We start from the raw sequence: 13,265 nt of genomic DNA on the forward strand, positions 1-13,265 counted from the left end.
TAAATTAAAATAGATGTTGTAATCTCAGATTTCACAGGAAAGATTAGTATTTAGCAATAGACATAAGCAATACGAACAAAACACTTATTCAAAGATGGAAACATTTGATTTAGATAAAATATGATTATAAAGCAACAATAAAAAAAAGATACAACACTCTTAATTGTCTCAAACAATAGGTTTCCCCAGAAACAACTCAGATAGAATAATAGTGTATAAGTTTGAGATCATTTCAAAATTCAACTAGGATTTAGGAAGAAGGAATAGAAATTAGAGAGACTTATTTAAAATCTGGCTTCGCTGGGTACGTGCAGCCCGACCTCTGAATAATCACGTTAGCTGCGTAGCAACCCGCTCTTACGCACTCTTCAATCGGCTTCTCAAGAACCAATTGTGACAGAAATCCCCCGACAAACGCATCACCTACAAGAATGTAGACATCGAAGAGTTTCAAACGATGCAGCTCTTTACAAAATTTTTTTTAACTTTTTAACTACATCAAAAGTAAGAAGTAACGCACCTGCACCGTTGGTATCGATGAGTTTCTCCTTTGGCAACGGAATGACAGGGATCAACGTAACCTTTCCATCCTCTGCGACCACAACAGGGTCCGCACCCTGTGTGATGACAGTAATTCTTTTGTGTGTTCCAGATGCCTTTGGCAATTGGGAGATCTTCAAGGCTATTTCTGGAATGCTTTCAGTCTGCGTAAAGAAAACATATGGTCATAAACGAGGTCCGTGTACTCTCATTTTACTGAATCTGGTGTAATGAAATCATTACCTCGTAGCCATGAACTCGGGAGAAAGTTAATGCTTCGGTTTCATTTCCGAAAACAAAGTCCATGTACCTGAAATCCAAATAATAGCACGACCTTGATCAATATCAACTTTTCAATCATCGAAGTAACCAGAAAATGTGGAAAAATCATCCTTACGGTAATACTTTCTCTTGCGCATCCTTGAAGAACTCGCAGATGAATGGAGCAGACAGGTTTGTTGCAAAAATCTACATGTTCGTGAAGGTTTAGGAGAAAGCACAACAATGAAGTAGACAACAAACTGACAGTTAGAAGTCTGACCTTGTTGTTAGCAGCTGCATGCTCAGCGACAAGCAAGATAGATTCAGGGGAAACGGTGAGGAAAAAACCAGCCATATAGTAGTATTTGGCCTTTTCCACTGTCAAAAGATTAAACGAGTTAGTTCTGGAGAATTATGTGATCTTTTGACGAAATAATGCTATTATGAGAGATATACCCAAAGCCCAGTTCTCTGGTTTCTTCAAATGATCGGGTTTGTAGCAATTGGCAGCTGACAAGTTGGCAATTAGTGACCTGCAATATTTTTCAATTGAATAAATTGTTTTTTTCAGAACATAAAAGGTCAAATATAGATGATTTCTAACATACACTTACCTTTCACCACCAAGCACGCATACAGCACAAGTGCCAGTAGGCAATTCATCTTCATAGTAATGAACCTGTTCGACCAAGTGACCATAAGATATTAAGATAGCAGTTATTTGTGCGCTAATCAGGAATCTCAATTACTATCAGGTAAAAAATGTACAATAATACTAACAATGATAAATTTCATGAGGAATATAAATGACTGTTAAATTTTAGAAAATATATGATGACAGGATTACAAAATTAAACAATTATTATGCATGGAAGGAAGCTGATTACAACATGATTTTCAACTTGACCGGCAGAAATTATAGATAGTACTAATAGCAATGCAAATTATGATCAAGGAGAGGATGATCATAATAGTTTAAGAGATTGATTTAATATACTAACATTAACGCCAGCTTCCTTTGCATTTTTCTTCATTTCCTCCCCAAATTTGTCCTTTCCAATGGAACCCATGTAGCTGGTTGCACCAGGAATTTGAAGCATCCACTGTAGATGACAACTTGAAAGTTTAGATACTCAGAAACTAATAGAGTTAAAAAGCAATTATGAAGCCACAACAAATTATTAAATACCTGGGCAACTCGGATTGAGTTCTGAGTAGCCCCTACATCCCAACAACCATTCAAGTCACATGTAAAAATTGATAATAATTTGAAAATAAATTAACAGAGAACCAAATGTTGCTCATGCAATACTACCTCCAGCGATGAAGTCCACCTTGAACTTGGATGCCATTTCTTCGTACCTGAGAATCCATAAATGAAGAGTTACACCCTGACCTGATGACATGAATCATTTTGAGAGGAAAAATTACTCGTGTTACAATCAAATTCCTAATTCATTCCCTTATCAATTGAATCGCTCCCAGACATCAAAACGAAGTACCAACCACCAAGTGAAGTCCCATTATCATTTATCCAGTAGCTCTATAGCTCTATATGCTTAGCATATTCGAATTCACGAAGCACAATTGTAGGAACCTACTGAACCAGACAGATTGCAGCTTAACATGTGATGTTCTCCTATGATTTCAGACGAAGTTCATTCAAATTCAAATGACTAAGCTTATTAATAGTTATAATGCTTGATACACTCAAATCATCATTATTATGAAGAATAATCAGAAAAGTCTTTAATACTATACTGTATACTGCTATTTCAAATTCAGGTTTTACTTTCTCATAATCTCACAAACCCTGAAAGTGCTCAAATACTAGTAAATTAACAAAAGACAATCCAGATCAAAAACGTATGCAACAAATTCAATAACTCAACTGCATGTTTGCAACACCATTCACAAAAATAACAAAAACAGAAAAACAAACAACGAATAACTCACATCGGCAAGTGCTTATCCTCAGCCAGAATCGCATTGTTCAATTTCACATCATATCTGTCGAGCAAAGGAAGCGGGTTAGCTTCGTCATAAATCCAATCAATTATTCAAACCACTACAACACCGATTCGTACATCTACACATTCCAAATCCGAGATCTACTAAACCGAGCTGACAACACAACAAATTAACAAGCTAAACACCGAGAACTACTCAGATCCGTAAACACAAACAACAAAATCAACAAAACACCAGATCTCAAGCTGGAAAAAGCACAAAAAGTTGAAACAACAGAGCAATGTGATATCGATATCACTAAGTGGAATAAGATCTGGAGAAATTACTTGTCTAAAAAATCTTGATCGACGACTGCGGAGATATCCAAGAGCGGATTCCCCATTCCGAGCAAAATTCCTTCCGACGCCATCGTAGCTCGCGAATTCGGATCAAAGATGCGCGTGGAGAAAATCTGGAGATTTGAGAGAGTGAGATGAATGAGCTGAGTGTGAAGTAGGCGTGTAGGGTGAAGATATATATAGCTGTTAAATATAAATAAAAATTGGGGGAAAAGAGGGGGTTGGTGAAATATTATTTATTTATTTTATTTTATTGGGTGGAAAGTCGAGATTTTGTTGGTGGGAGATTTTTTTTTTTTTTACATTACTAAAATTATTAGGAAAGTGAAGTGATTTATACCAAATCGAAAAATTAGAGTTTAATTTATGTCGTCATATCGGCTAATAATACTACTTAAGTACTACAAATAAAGAATAAACAAAAAAATCATTTTATTTTATTTTATTTTAGTGTTAGATCTAATGCGACAAGTAATTTATCACGGCAAACATTTTAAATACTCCTACTACTAGCAATTACAGTTTTTTCATTTTTTTTTTTCATAAAAAATGGTAGATCTAGTTAGTTGGTTGTGTTGTACTTGTATCTAAGGTCCACATAATTATCTACCTAATTTGCTGACTTTTGCACTAAAATATTAGTGGAAATTCACTCAAACATAACCTTCTATAAACAAAATTAGTAGTCCAATTTAATGGTTGGAGTTAAGACATAATTACGTAAAATGAAGGAAGAGCGCAGACCACAAATTAGGGTCAAACATACATCAATTCACTAAATATTAACTGATTCACTATATAGATACCCCGAGTAAAATCATAATAATTTCTACATTAACTCATAATTACCCTATTTTATACAATCATAATGATTTCTACATTAACTCATAGTTCAATCTAATGGTTTGAGTTAACATATAAATAGAGGCAAGGCTTCATATCTTTTATAGATACATATAGATAGAGGTAATGCTTCATATCAGTATTTGTTTATAGATACCTTATTTAATATAATCATAATGAATTACTACAAATTAACTCATAGTTACGAATCCAAAATCATAAACAAAGTTTAAGAGGTAGATTATTTCTGAGTAAAAAACTCGAAACCCTCTGCAATGCTTACAATGTTGTGAGAAAACACACGATTAAGGTTAATATTTACCCCAGAAATTCACTTGAAGAGGGAAGGGGCATTGGTTTTATTTGTTTGCTTCTTACTAGCAAAATCGATGTGTTACGACTACTATATCTAAAATTGCTGAAGGAAAACATATGTCAACAGGCTCGTGTTGAACTGCTGCAGAAAAGAATAATCAAAATGTACAGGCGCTGCCGGGGCTGGTTCAGAGGTGGTCGCAGATTGCGTTGGTGAACTCAGTTGTCGTTGATTTGCCACCGAGATCGCCAGTTCTGTACTTCCCTTCTGCTATTGTCTTCAGCACAGCATCCTGAATCCTATCAGCTTTGTCATGGAGCTCCAAATGCCTCAGCATAGACACAGAACTAAGGAGCAACGCTGTCGGATTTGCCAGATTCTGCATCAATAACAAGGCGTTAGGTAAGTGTTCAATAAGCTGCTTGATTCTAGCTTGTCCAAACATGAAAACACAAGTATGAATTTACATTTTTGATGTTGTCATGTGATATAGCTATACCTATTATAGTTGTAAAAATTCTAGCTCAAATTAATTTTGTTACCTACAGATGGAATTATTTCGTACTTATGTAAGGAAGACCGAAAAGAGGACTTCAACATGCTCAAAGAAGTAATTTTAACAAAATATGCGGATTAAAATGAGCAGAAGAAAATGTGTTTAGTTGTTTCATACCTTTCCAGCGATATCAGGTGCAGAACCATGTACTGCTTCAGCGAGCGCAATGCCTCCCTCCCCAATATTACAGCTGTAAAACGATAGCAGATAATGTGATTATGTGAGTAGGTTTACATATATAAGAAATGAGATAAAAAGGAAATACCTTGGAGTTAAGCCTAAACCTCCAATCAAGCCAGCACAGAGGTCACTGATAATGTCACCGTAAAGATTAGGCATCACCAGCACATCGAAGAGAGCCGGATTCTTCACAAGCTGAGCATGGAAAAAATGAAACTGTAAAGGGGACGGATGCAAAAGCTTCTCAAAAGTTTCCTAATAGCAGCTCCCATATGATGCTCAAACACTTCAAATGAAACTTATGTGCCCTTCAGATATAGGCATGGGTGAGGGCAGAGAAAATGCACCGAGAAATCCAGATATGTGTCCATTTTTTTCAAAGAGAAAAAGGGTTTCGGAGAGACAGAGAAAGCAGCTTCTCTACAGGAAGTTCAGAAAGACAAATAGAAGCAGCTAGAATTCATGGTAATGACAGATTGCTAGCAAATTCCAAGTATTATATAGAGTATTGTCCATGGCCATGGTTTGGAAATTAGGATCTATTATGGTGAAGAATAATAACTTAATATTATATATTTGCAAATTTCATTGATTTTCTGATTACACACATTCAATAGAAAATACTACTAGTACTTATAACATGTCAGTGCAATGATTTGTCAAGACTTTCATTTCATTTCCAATTTATAACTTAAATTATGCTTTAGTATTGTCCAATATTACATAAGTACTCATATTATTACAGTATAATTATATTTTTATACTGTACATACAGCTATATCCCAGTACTTGCATCCTCATTATGGATCCTTTTTCAGCTGCATCCACATTTATTAAATTTTGAAAAACGAAATGTTGTGTACCACAGTCCACAATTACGTATATGCACAGAAGGCAAAATCTCATACCATCATGCAGCAATTGTCAATGACAACTTCCTCATATGTGATCTCCGGGTACTTTTCGGCTACCTCTCGACAACACTGCAGTGCAAAAGATTAAACTGAACAGCTGAAGCAGCTAAAATAAACATTAATCCTCTAGTATATTAATGATGGAAGACCTTGAGGAAAAGACCATCAGTTTTCTGCATGATGTTGGCCTTATGTATAGCAGATACTCTTTGTCGACCATGGGCCTTAGCATAGTGGAAAGCATACTCAGCAACTCTCAAACTTGCTTGACGTGTGATGATCTTTAGACTTTCAACAACACCCCTCACCACCTACATAGAATGAAAAGGGGACAAACTCAATTCACTAAATAAGAGTAGCTTTACAATACAGGTACGTCCTATATAATAACGTACCTGATGTTCAAGTCCACTATATTCTCCTTCTGTGTTTTCACGAATAGTAATGAGATCAACATCATCGTATTTAGTCTTGTATCCAGGTAGGCTGTAACAAGGTCTCACGTTTGCATAGAGATTGAGCTCTTTCCTCAAGGTAAGGTTAAGAGACCGATGGCCTTTCCCAATTGGTGTGGCCATAGGGCCTTTCAGACCAACTTTGTTTCTTCTCAGTGATTCGAGACTTTCCCATGTTAGGAAGCTCTGGGTTCTAGGATCAACCTCTGTCCCCACAAAGTGCTCTTCCCACTCAATTGGACAATCAGCAACTTTGAATATCTGAGTTTCACCAAACATTGCATTTGATTTGCTTTAGCTCTTTTAAACAGGAAAACTCGCTTTTTTATAAAATCCTTAGTACACAAAGATGGTATGACATACAACACATCATCATGCCACAAATGCCATGGGAAAATCTGAAACTAAGATGGCCTAACATTTCATAGTTTATAAGTTCTCATGTGTACCATAAACTAGTCGTATGTTCCAGATGAAGATATAAATAGCAGACACCCTTGAAACTGAGGATTCTAAAACTGAGTTGAAATGATCTTATCAGTTATTATTAGCTGTTTCAAAACTAAGCACATACCATATAGCATCCCGAAGCTGTAGGACAATGACCCAAATCAACATACTTTAATGCTACCACATCACATGCCAATTGAAAAAAACTAATAAAACAACTGTAAACCATACAACATGATCTATAATATTAATGCACCCCGACATTGAAAGAGACTGACGGATATTTCAACTACTAGTTGTAAGAGGTATAGTTGGTTTCACCATATCTGGGACCAATTTTAAGTAATTCACGTGGGGCTGACACAGTAATGTATGCATGGAACTTGCAGAATCACAAATATTTTTCGATAGAGTAGCATAGGAGGAAATCAACAGGAGCAATTCATAACACATGGACAGCCTAATTAAGATATCATAAACTTCGCAATTAGGGAGGCTTTTGCAAATCTCCTATTTCCTAGATTCATCGGGTTTTGCCCGCCCTATTTTCTCTGTGCCTATATCATGTCACCTTAAAACACAGCATCAACAATAACAGAAACAAAAATTCAAGGAGATAGGTTAAAATTCATAATCATTTGCCTTAATCATCCTAAATAGCCACCAGATTCTAGCTAGAGACAAATTAAAACATCTTAATTTCCATCACTAAACCAATCAATAGCCAACGAATATAAAATCACGCATAAACCATCATAATCCCGCACAATTCCACCAACACAACTCAATCACCACCAATCTAGCATTTCATTTCATACCAACACAAACACGCAGATAAAAATCGGCTACGCTGCGCACCTGTCTGACCGAATCGGCGATTTCCGGTCCGATTCCATCGCCGGGGAAAAGAGTGGCGCGGATCAGGCCGGATTGAGATCCCTCCGTCGAGGAAAAACTCCGATCCAAAAAAGTAGGTCTCGCGGAGGAGAAAATTCCAGAGGCTCGGCTCCGAGCAAGCCGTCTCACGATCTGCGACGCCATTGATTGCTAGGGATTTCTGGTTCGAATTTCCGAGCTGCTTCAAGTAGCCAATTTCGATTTGTTTCAGTGTTGTTGAATTTATATGATGAAATTATAGGAGCTTGATAAAAAGGAGGCGTCTTTTTGAGCAAATGAGAGGTCGAGTCAGCGGATGTAAAGCGCTTATAAACATTGCCATTTATTCGTTGGTTGACATATTTTAAATTAATTTCGTTACATATAAATGTCAAAAATTGTAAACCAAAACTAATTGTATGTGTAAATTGTCTCAAAATTGAATAAATGATTTGTTAATGTGAAAAGAATAAATATTAGTATTATAATTTTTGTGAGTCTGAGGATAGGATAATAGCGAATAATAATTTCATAATTTATATAGAAAATAATGCTATTCTATTAATTTGGACCATACAATTTTATGAGAATCATTGTGGGAATGTACTAAAATTGGATTGAAAAATAAAGGCTTAGAAGGGTATTCATTGCATTTTAAGTGATTTCTACTAATAGAAAAAATATGTTTTGAAATCCAAACTATTAATAAAAATTTAAATATAAAAACGAAAGCTCCAACTTAACTTGGTCCCGTTGGGAATTTCAACTCAGCTCTATCTTTTGCTACAAAATAGTTTTAGTGCTTTTGTGGATGTTCGATTATTCGATATTGAATTAATTCGAAATTCTTCTAATGTGAATTATGTTGTTAGGAAACACCAGAAACTCATGACTAATTTTACACGATGTTGATCGAGATCATGTATTCGAATGAACCACCCGATCACATACTTCAATCTTATCTAGCCAATTAAGTCGTGAACATGTGTTTTATAGTACTTCAAAATTAAAGCATATGCAACATTATAATATCTAGTGATATCCAATTCCAACTATAATACTAATAGTGTAGTATCAACTGCGATTAAATGTTACTCCTATAAATATTGTTTTCAACATATGTTGTTTATTGTTGTAATAATTGTCAACAACCAAACCTAAAAATTAAGAGAAGTAGGATCAAAAAACAAAGTTAATTATTTCACTGATTCATACAATCGAGTGAACAAACACTTAGATTGTAATAACACATTCTAAATACAATAGGAGCCCAGAAATTCCCAGAGCTTCTTACAAAATTACAATACAACAAATAATACATTAGAAGAAAAAAAATACAAATCAAACAACACCTCAAAAAAAACACCTTCAACACCACACCTAGCAAATGGGCAAGGGCTCACCATTCCACGCCTCTAGGCATTTCAACAACGGATCAACGATCAATCCATTGCTCAACGCCGTGAACACTTTCTCCCCTTCTTCCCCGGGCGACACGACCTTCTCTCCGGTCAAGAACTCCGCCCCGAGCTCCTCCCTCACAAACTTGTACAACGGGTACGACCGGCACTCCTTGATCTTGTTCGCGATGGCCGGGTTCCCTGCCTCGAGGGCGCTCCTGGCGCCCTCGACCTCCTTGGGGAGGAGGAGCTCCAGCTCGGCCTCAAACGCCTGGATCTTCTGGAAGATCGAGGTGTTGAGGTTCTTCTCCCCCTCCCCGTTCTTGAGGGCGTGGTCGACCAACACCTGCCTCAGCTTCTGCATCAGAGGGTAGGTGGCGAGGCAGGGGTCGTCCACGTAGGCGAAGACGTACTCGCGGTCGACCACCCGGAGGAGGTCCTTCTCGCAGAACCTCGACGGGTGGAGCTCCCCGTTGGCGCCCATCGTCAGGGTCCGCTTCGCCACCTGGCTCACGGTGTTCTTCACCGCGAGGCGGAGGTTCTCCTCCAGGTGGCGGAGGTCGATGGCCTGGCAGAGCGCCACGAGGAACGTGGACGACATGAGCTTGAGGATGTCGAGCGCCTCGACGGTCTTCCGCGACGAGATGAGGCCGAGCGAGTTCACGTCTTGGTTGTGCTGCTCGGCGCTCTGGACATGGTTCGTGACCGGGTTGGCCAGGAACTGGAGCTCCGAGCAGTACGAGGCCATGGCAATCTCAGCGCCTTTGAAGCCGTAGTCCAAGCTAGGGTTACGGCCGCCAGACAGGTTGGAGGGCAATCCATTGTTGTAGAAATCATTCACGAGTTCCGAGAATTGAGCAAACATCAATTTCCCAATTGATGCAATGGCCAATCTGGAATTGTCCATGGACACGCCAATCGGCGTGCCCTGGAAATTCCCGCCGTGCAGGGCCTTGTTCCTAGAAACATCGATCAACGGGTTGTCGTTGACCGAGTTGATCTCGCGCTCGATCATCTTGGTCGCAGTGCGGATCACCTCGACCTGCGGGCCGAGCCACTGGGGCGAGGTCCGCAGGGCGTAGCGGTCCTGCTTCGGCTTCTGGAGCGGGTCCGTCTCGTGCAGCTTCTCGGCCGCCTTGACGTATGCACTCCCGTCCAGGATGTGCTCCATGATCGCCGCGGCCTCAATCTGGCCGGGGTGATGCTTGAGCCGGTGCGTCAGGTGGTCGGTGAACTCGGGCTTCCCGTTCATCACCTCGGCGAACACGGCCGACATCACCTCGGCCAGGAGGGCCAAAATGTTGGCCTCGTAGAGGGCGATGGAGGCGAGGCCGGAGCCCACCGCGGTGCCGTTCACGAGGGCGAGGCCCTCCTTGGGCTGGAGCTCGAAGAAGCCCCCGGCCACGCCGGCGAGCTTGAAGGCCTCCTCGGCGGAGAGGGGCTCGCCGGCGGGGCCGACGGCCTTGGAGTTAGGGCGGCCGGTGAGGAGGCCGGCGATGTAGGAGAGGGGGACGAGGTCGCCGGAGGCGGTGATGGTGCCGCGGAGGGGGAGGCAAGGGGTGACGTTGTGGTTGAGGAATTTGGCGAGGGCTTCCAAGATTTCGAATCTTATGCCGGAATATCCTTGCAAGAGAGTGTTGATTCTCACTAGCATCGCTGCTCTTGTTGCTGAGTGTGGGAGAGTGTGGTTAGATTCCGTTCCGTTCCCGAAGATTCCAGCATTCAGAAATCTGTTACAAAATCAAATCAAGCTCAATTAAATCTTATTTGTATTAGTACTTAAAATTCCGTTTAATCTTCGGAAAATGTAATATGTGTATAGGAATAAGAAAAGACGTTAATTGTACTTAAAATTACAAAATTTGAGTAAATTCTAGTATATGTTTCGCATCTTTCAATTCGATGCGAAATTGAATTTTGTGAGAATTGAATTCGATGTCATAGACATTTCAATGTACCACATATGATTAAATTAAGGTGAAATTGAATTTTAAGAGAAATTTATAACTCCGTATTTAAAGTTTGTGTTAAAAATGTAGTAGTACTTTTTTGGATATAAGTCCAATTTAGTTAGTTAATTCAAAATCCAAAAGGCATGACGGCCTCACCTAATGAGCTCCTTCTGCAGCGCGCCGCCCTGCTTGGTGCGGCGGTGCGAGGTGGCGCCGAAGCCGGTGGTGACGCCGTAGCTGTCCGTGCCCTTGTTCATGCTCTCCATGACCCAGTCGCTGCTGGCCTTCACCCCGGCCCGCGCCGACTCCGCCAGCTCCACCGCCACCGCATTGTCCCTCGCCGCGATCGCCGCCACCTGCGCGATCGTCAGCGTCTCGCCGCCGAGCCTCACCGCGCCCTTCCGGAACTCCTCCACCATCGCCTTCACCGCCTCCACGTGGCTCCCGCTCAGCCCCTCCGCCGCCGCCGCCCAGTTCAGCGGGTCGCGGATCCGCTCCTCCACGCAAAACCCGTTCTCCGCCGCCATTTGCTAAAAGTAGTAAAAGTGAGATGTGATCGGGAAAATTTTCCCCTAAATTTTGATTTGATTTAGGTGCTTGTGTGTTTTGTTTACTTGAAATGGTTGTGGGGAGAGAGGGGTTTAAATAGGGAGGGAAGAGTTGGTGTGGGGATAGATACAGGGAAGTGTAAGTATATATTTTTTGGTAGGTTTGTACGAGTGGAGGGAGTATTGGAGTTGGTTGAGGATTGATCTGGGCCGTTGGTTGTGATTGATCCGACGGCACAGATTTGCGGATGTGGTTGATTTTTCTTTTTCTTTTTTCGGTGAGAGGGGTTGGTGGGAATTGCTATTGAGATTGGTTGAAATGTTGAATGATGCATGTCCTTTTTTTATATATTTTTATTTTTTATGCAACTGAATTGAAATCTATCTTTTTATTTTTTATTTTTTATGCAGCGTTGACGATTGAACCTTTTTCTGATAATTATTGAAGAGGAAGAATTCTTGGATCTTGGAGTACATATTTATTTTATAGGGAGTTATTACCTCTTCCCATGTACTAGTACTATGGAGTACTAAAATAAATGCTTGTAAATAATGAATTTTTAATGATCAATAAATATATTCTTAATGCAGTGATAGAATCACATAAATGACTAGAGGTGATGAACGGAGGAATAGGCGGCGGCGCGGCGGCAAGGAGGAGGAGGAGAGAATCGGAAAATGAGGGCGTGCGATTTGAGTTTCAATTTGTCTTTCTTAAAACCATAAACTTTAACGTACGATGGAGAATTTAACGTAGAAAAGCTAAATTAGCGCGTAAGATTCTCGTCTAGAATATTCTTAATATTCTTATAACAAACTCTTTTGTTATAACAAACATATTTTATAAGAATTTTTTATTGTTAAGAATCTGGCAAACTGAATCATCATACATTAATTGGGAAGTTCTTTGTAAAATTCAAAATTATGAAAATAAAATGAAAGTTCATGTCATTTTTTACGTATGCTCTATGATTTCATGGTTTTTTTTAACAAACTATGCAATTTCATGTGTTTTACATACTAGTATTTTTTAAAGAGTGGTTTATAATTCATCATTTTTTAATAGACTATTCAAATTCATGTGTTTTATATACTATGCAAATATGTATGCTTATGATTGTAATTTTGTAGGGCTTTCGCAATCTTCTATTTTATTTTTTATTTGAGGAGAAGATAAGTGGTATTATAAAATATTCAACTAATATTATATTGGGTAGATGGATTAGTGCGAGTGACATGGTCTATATATAGTTGTTATGTGTGTTAGGTGTGACTAATTTGAATATTTGATAGATGTTTTTGACTGAATCACAAATATGAAATGAATTGATCAAAACCATCTCAAACGCGTAACTTCAATTAATATTTTACTCAAATAGTATAACGCAACTCATTCATTCATTTTAATATTATAAAATTACATAAGAGTTAGGAACAGAAAATTTTACTTGGTATTCGATTAGATAATACTCCGTAACTTAAATTAGGCAACTTGGTTTGGCCGGCCACCTTTGTGGCACATAATTACTGTCGTTTAAAGTTAAACGGTGTCGTATTAATAAGTTCATGCCACTTCGACTATTTAGTGTGCCAAGTCAGTTTAAATTCATCAAATTTGGATGGATATAATAATTGCATATTTTTTAAACTTTAATTGTGATTTAT

General features: G+C 39.1%; 3 protein-coding genes across 3 annotated transcripts; all 3 read right to left on the minus strand.

Annotated features, from left to right (window-relative positions):
- Positions 1 to 84: 84 nt before the first annotated feature.
- Positions 85 to 3,269, minus strand: LOC125212668 (adenosine kinase 2). Its single transcript, XM_048112897.1, has 12 exons — positions 3,099 to 3,269; positions 2,758 to 2,811; positions 2,117 to 2,163; positions 1,991 to 2,022; positions 1,803 to 1,904; positions 1,416 to 1,480; positions 1,258 to 1,334; positions 1,082 to 1,179; positions 938 to 1,008; positions 784 to 850; positions 521 to 704; positions 85 to 423 (listed from the first exon to the last, which is right to left on the minus strand). The coding sequence occupies exons 1-12, from the start codon at positions 3,179 to 3,181 to the stop codon at positions 281 to 283; spliced, it is 1,023 nt and encodes a 340-aa protein (XP_047968854.1). The 5' UTR covers positions 3,182 to 3,269; the 3' UTR covers positions 85 to 280.
- Positions 3,270 to 4,172: 903 nt separating this feature from the next.
- LOC125212667 (3-isopropylmalate dehydrogenase, chloroplastic) lies at positions 4,173 to 7,999 on the minus strand. Its single transcript, XM_048112896.1, has 7 exons — positions 7,683 to 7,999; positions 6,315 to 6,635; positions 6,069 to 6,230; positions 5,914 to 5,988; positions 5,091 to 5,200; positions 4,943 to 5,015; positions 4,173 to 4,648 (listed from the first exon to the last, which is right to left on the minus strand). Exons 1-7 carry the CDS (start codon positions 7,863 to 7,865, stop codon positions 4,457 to 4,459), a joined length of 1,116 nt encoding a protein of 371 aa, XP_047968853.1. The 5' UTR covers positions 7,866 to 7,999; the 3' UTR covers positions 4,173 to 4,456.
- An 875-nt stretch (positions 8,000 to 8,874) lies between these two features.
- Positions 8,875 to 11,672, minus strand: LOC125213447 (phenylalanine ammonia-lyase-like). The gene is made up of 2 exons (XM_048114004.1): positions 11,209 to 11,672; positions 8,875 to 10,830 (listed from the first exon to the last, which is right to left on the minus strand). Exons 1-2 carry the CDS (start codon positions 11,577 to 11,579, stop codon positions 9,081 to 9,083), a joined length of 2,121 nt encoding a protein of 706 aa, XP_047969961.1. The 5' UTR covers positions 11,580 to 11,672; the 3' UTR covers positions 8,875 to 9,080.
- Between the last annotated feature and the right edge of the window lie 1,593 nt (positions 11,673 to 13,265).

The sequence above is a fragment of the Salvia hispanica genome, chromosome 3, assembly GCF_023119035.1.
Source record: "Salvia hispanica cultivar TCC Black 2014 chromosome 3, UniMelb_Shisp_WGS_1.0, whole genome shotgun sequence".
Taxonomy (NCBI): Eukaryota; Viridiplantae; Streptophyta; class Magnoliopsida; order Lamiales; family Lamiaceae; genus Salvia; species Salvia hispanica.

Coding starts and splice junctions, on each gene's coding strand:
- LOC125212668 (XM_048112897.1), bottom strand. CDS start 3,181: ATGGCGTCGGAAGGAATTTTGCTCGGAATGGGGAATCCGCTCTTGGAT. Junction 1,335..1,415: donor TGCGTGCTTGGTGGTGAAAG/GTAAGTGTATGT, acceptor AAAATATTGCAG/GTCACTAATTGCCAACTTGT. Junction 1,009..1,081: donor ATGCAGCTGCTAACAACAAG/GTCAGACTTCTA, acceptor ACGAACATGTAG/ATTTTTGCAACAAACCTGTC.
- LOC125213447 (XM_048114004.1), bottom strand. CDS start 11,579: ATGGCGGCGGAGAACGGGTTTTGCGTGGAGGAGCGGATCCGCGACCCG. Junction 10,831..11,208: donor CTGCAGAAGGAGCTCATTAG/GTGAGGCCGTCA, acceptor ATTTTGTAACAG/ATTTCTGAATGCTGGAATCT.
- LOC125212667 (XM_048112896.1), bottom strand. CDS start 7,865: ATGGCGTCGCAGATCGTGAGACGGCTTGCTCGGAGCCGAGCCTCTGGA. Junction 5,201..5,913: donor TTGACAATTGCTGCATGATG/GTATGAGATTTT, acceptor TTCCATGCTCAG/CTTGTGAAGAATCCGGCTCT. Junction 4,649..4,942: donor CACCTGATATCGCTGGAAAG/GTATGAAACAAC, acceptor TTATTGATGCAG/AATCTGGCAAATCCGACAGC.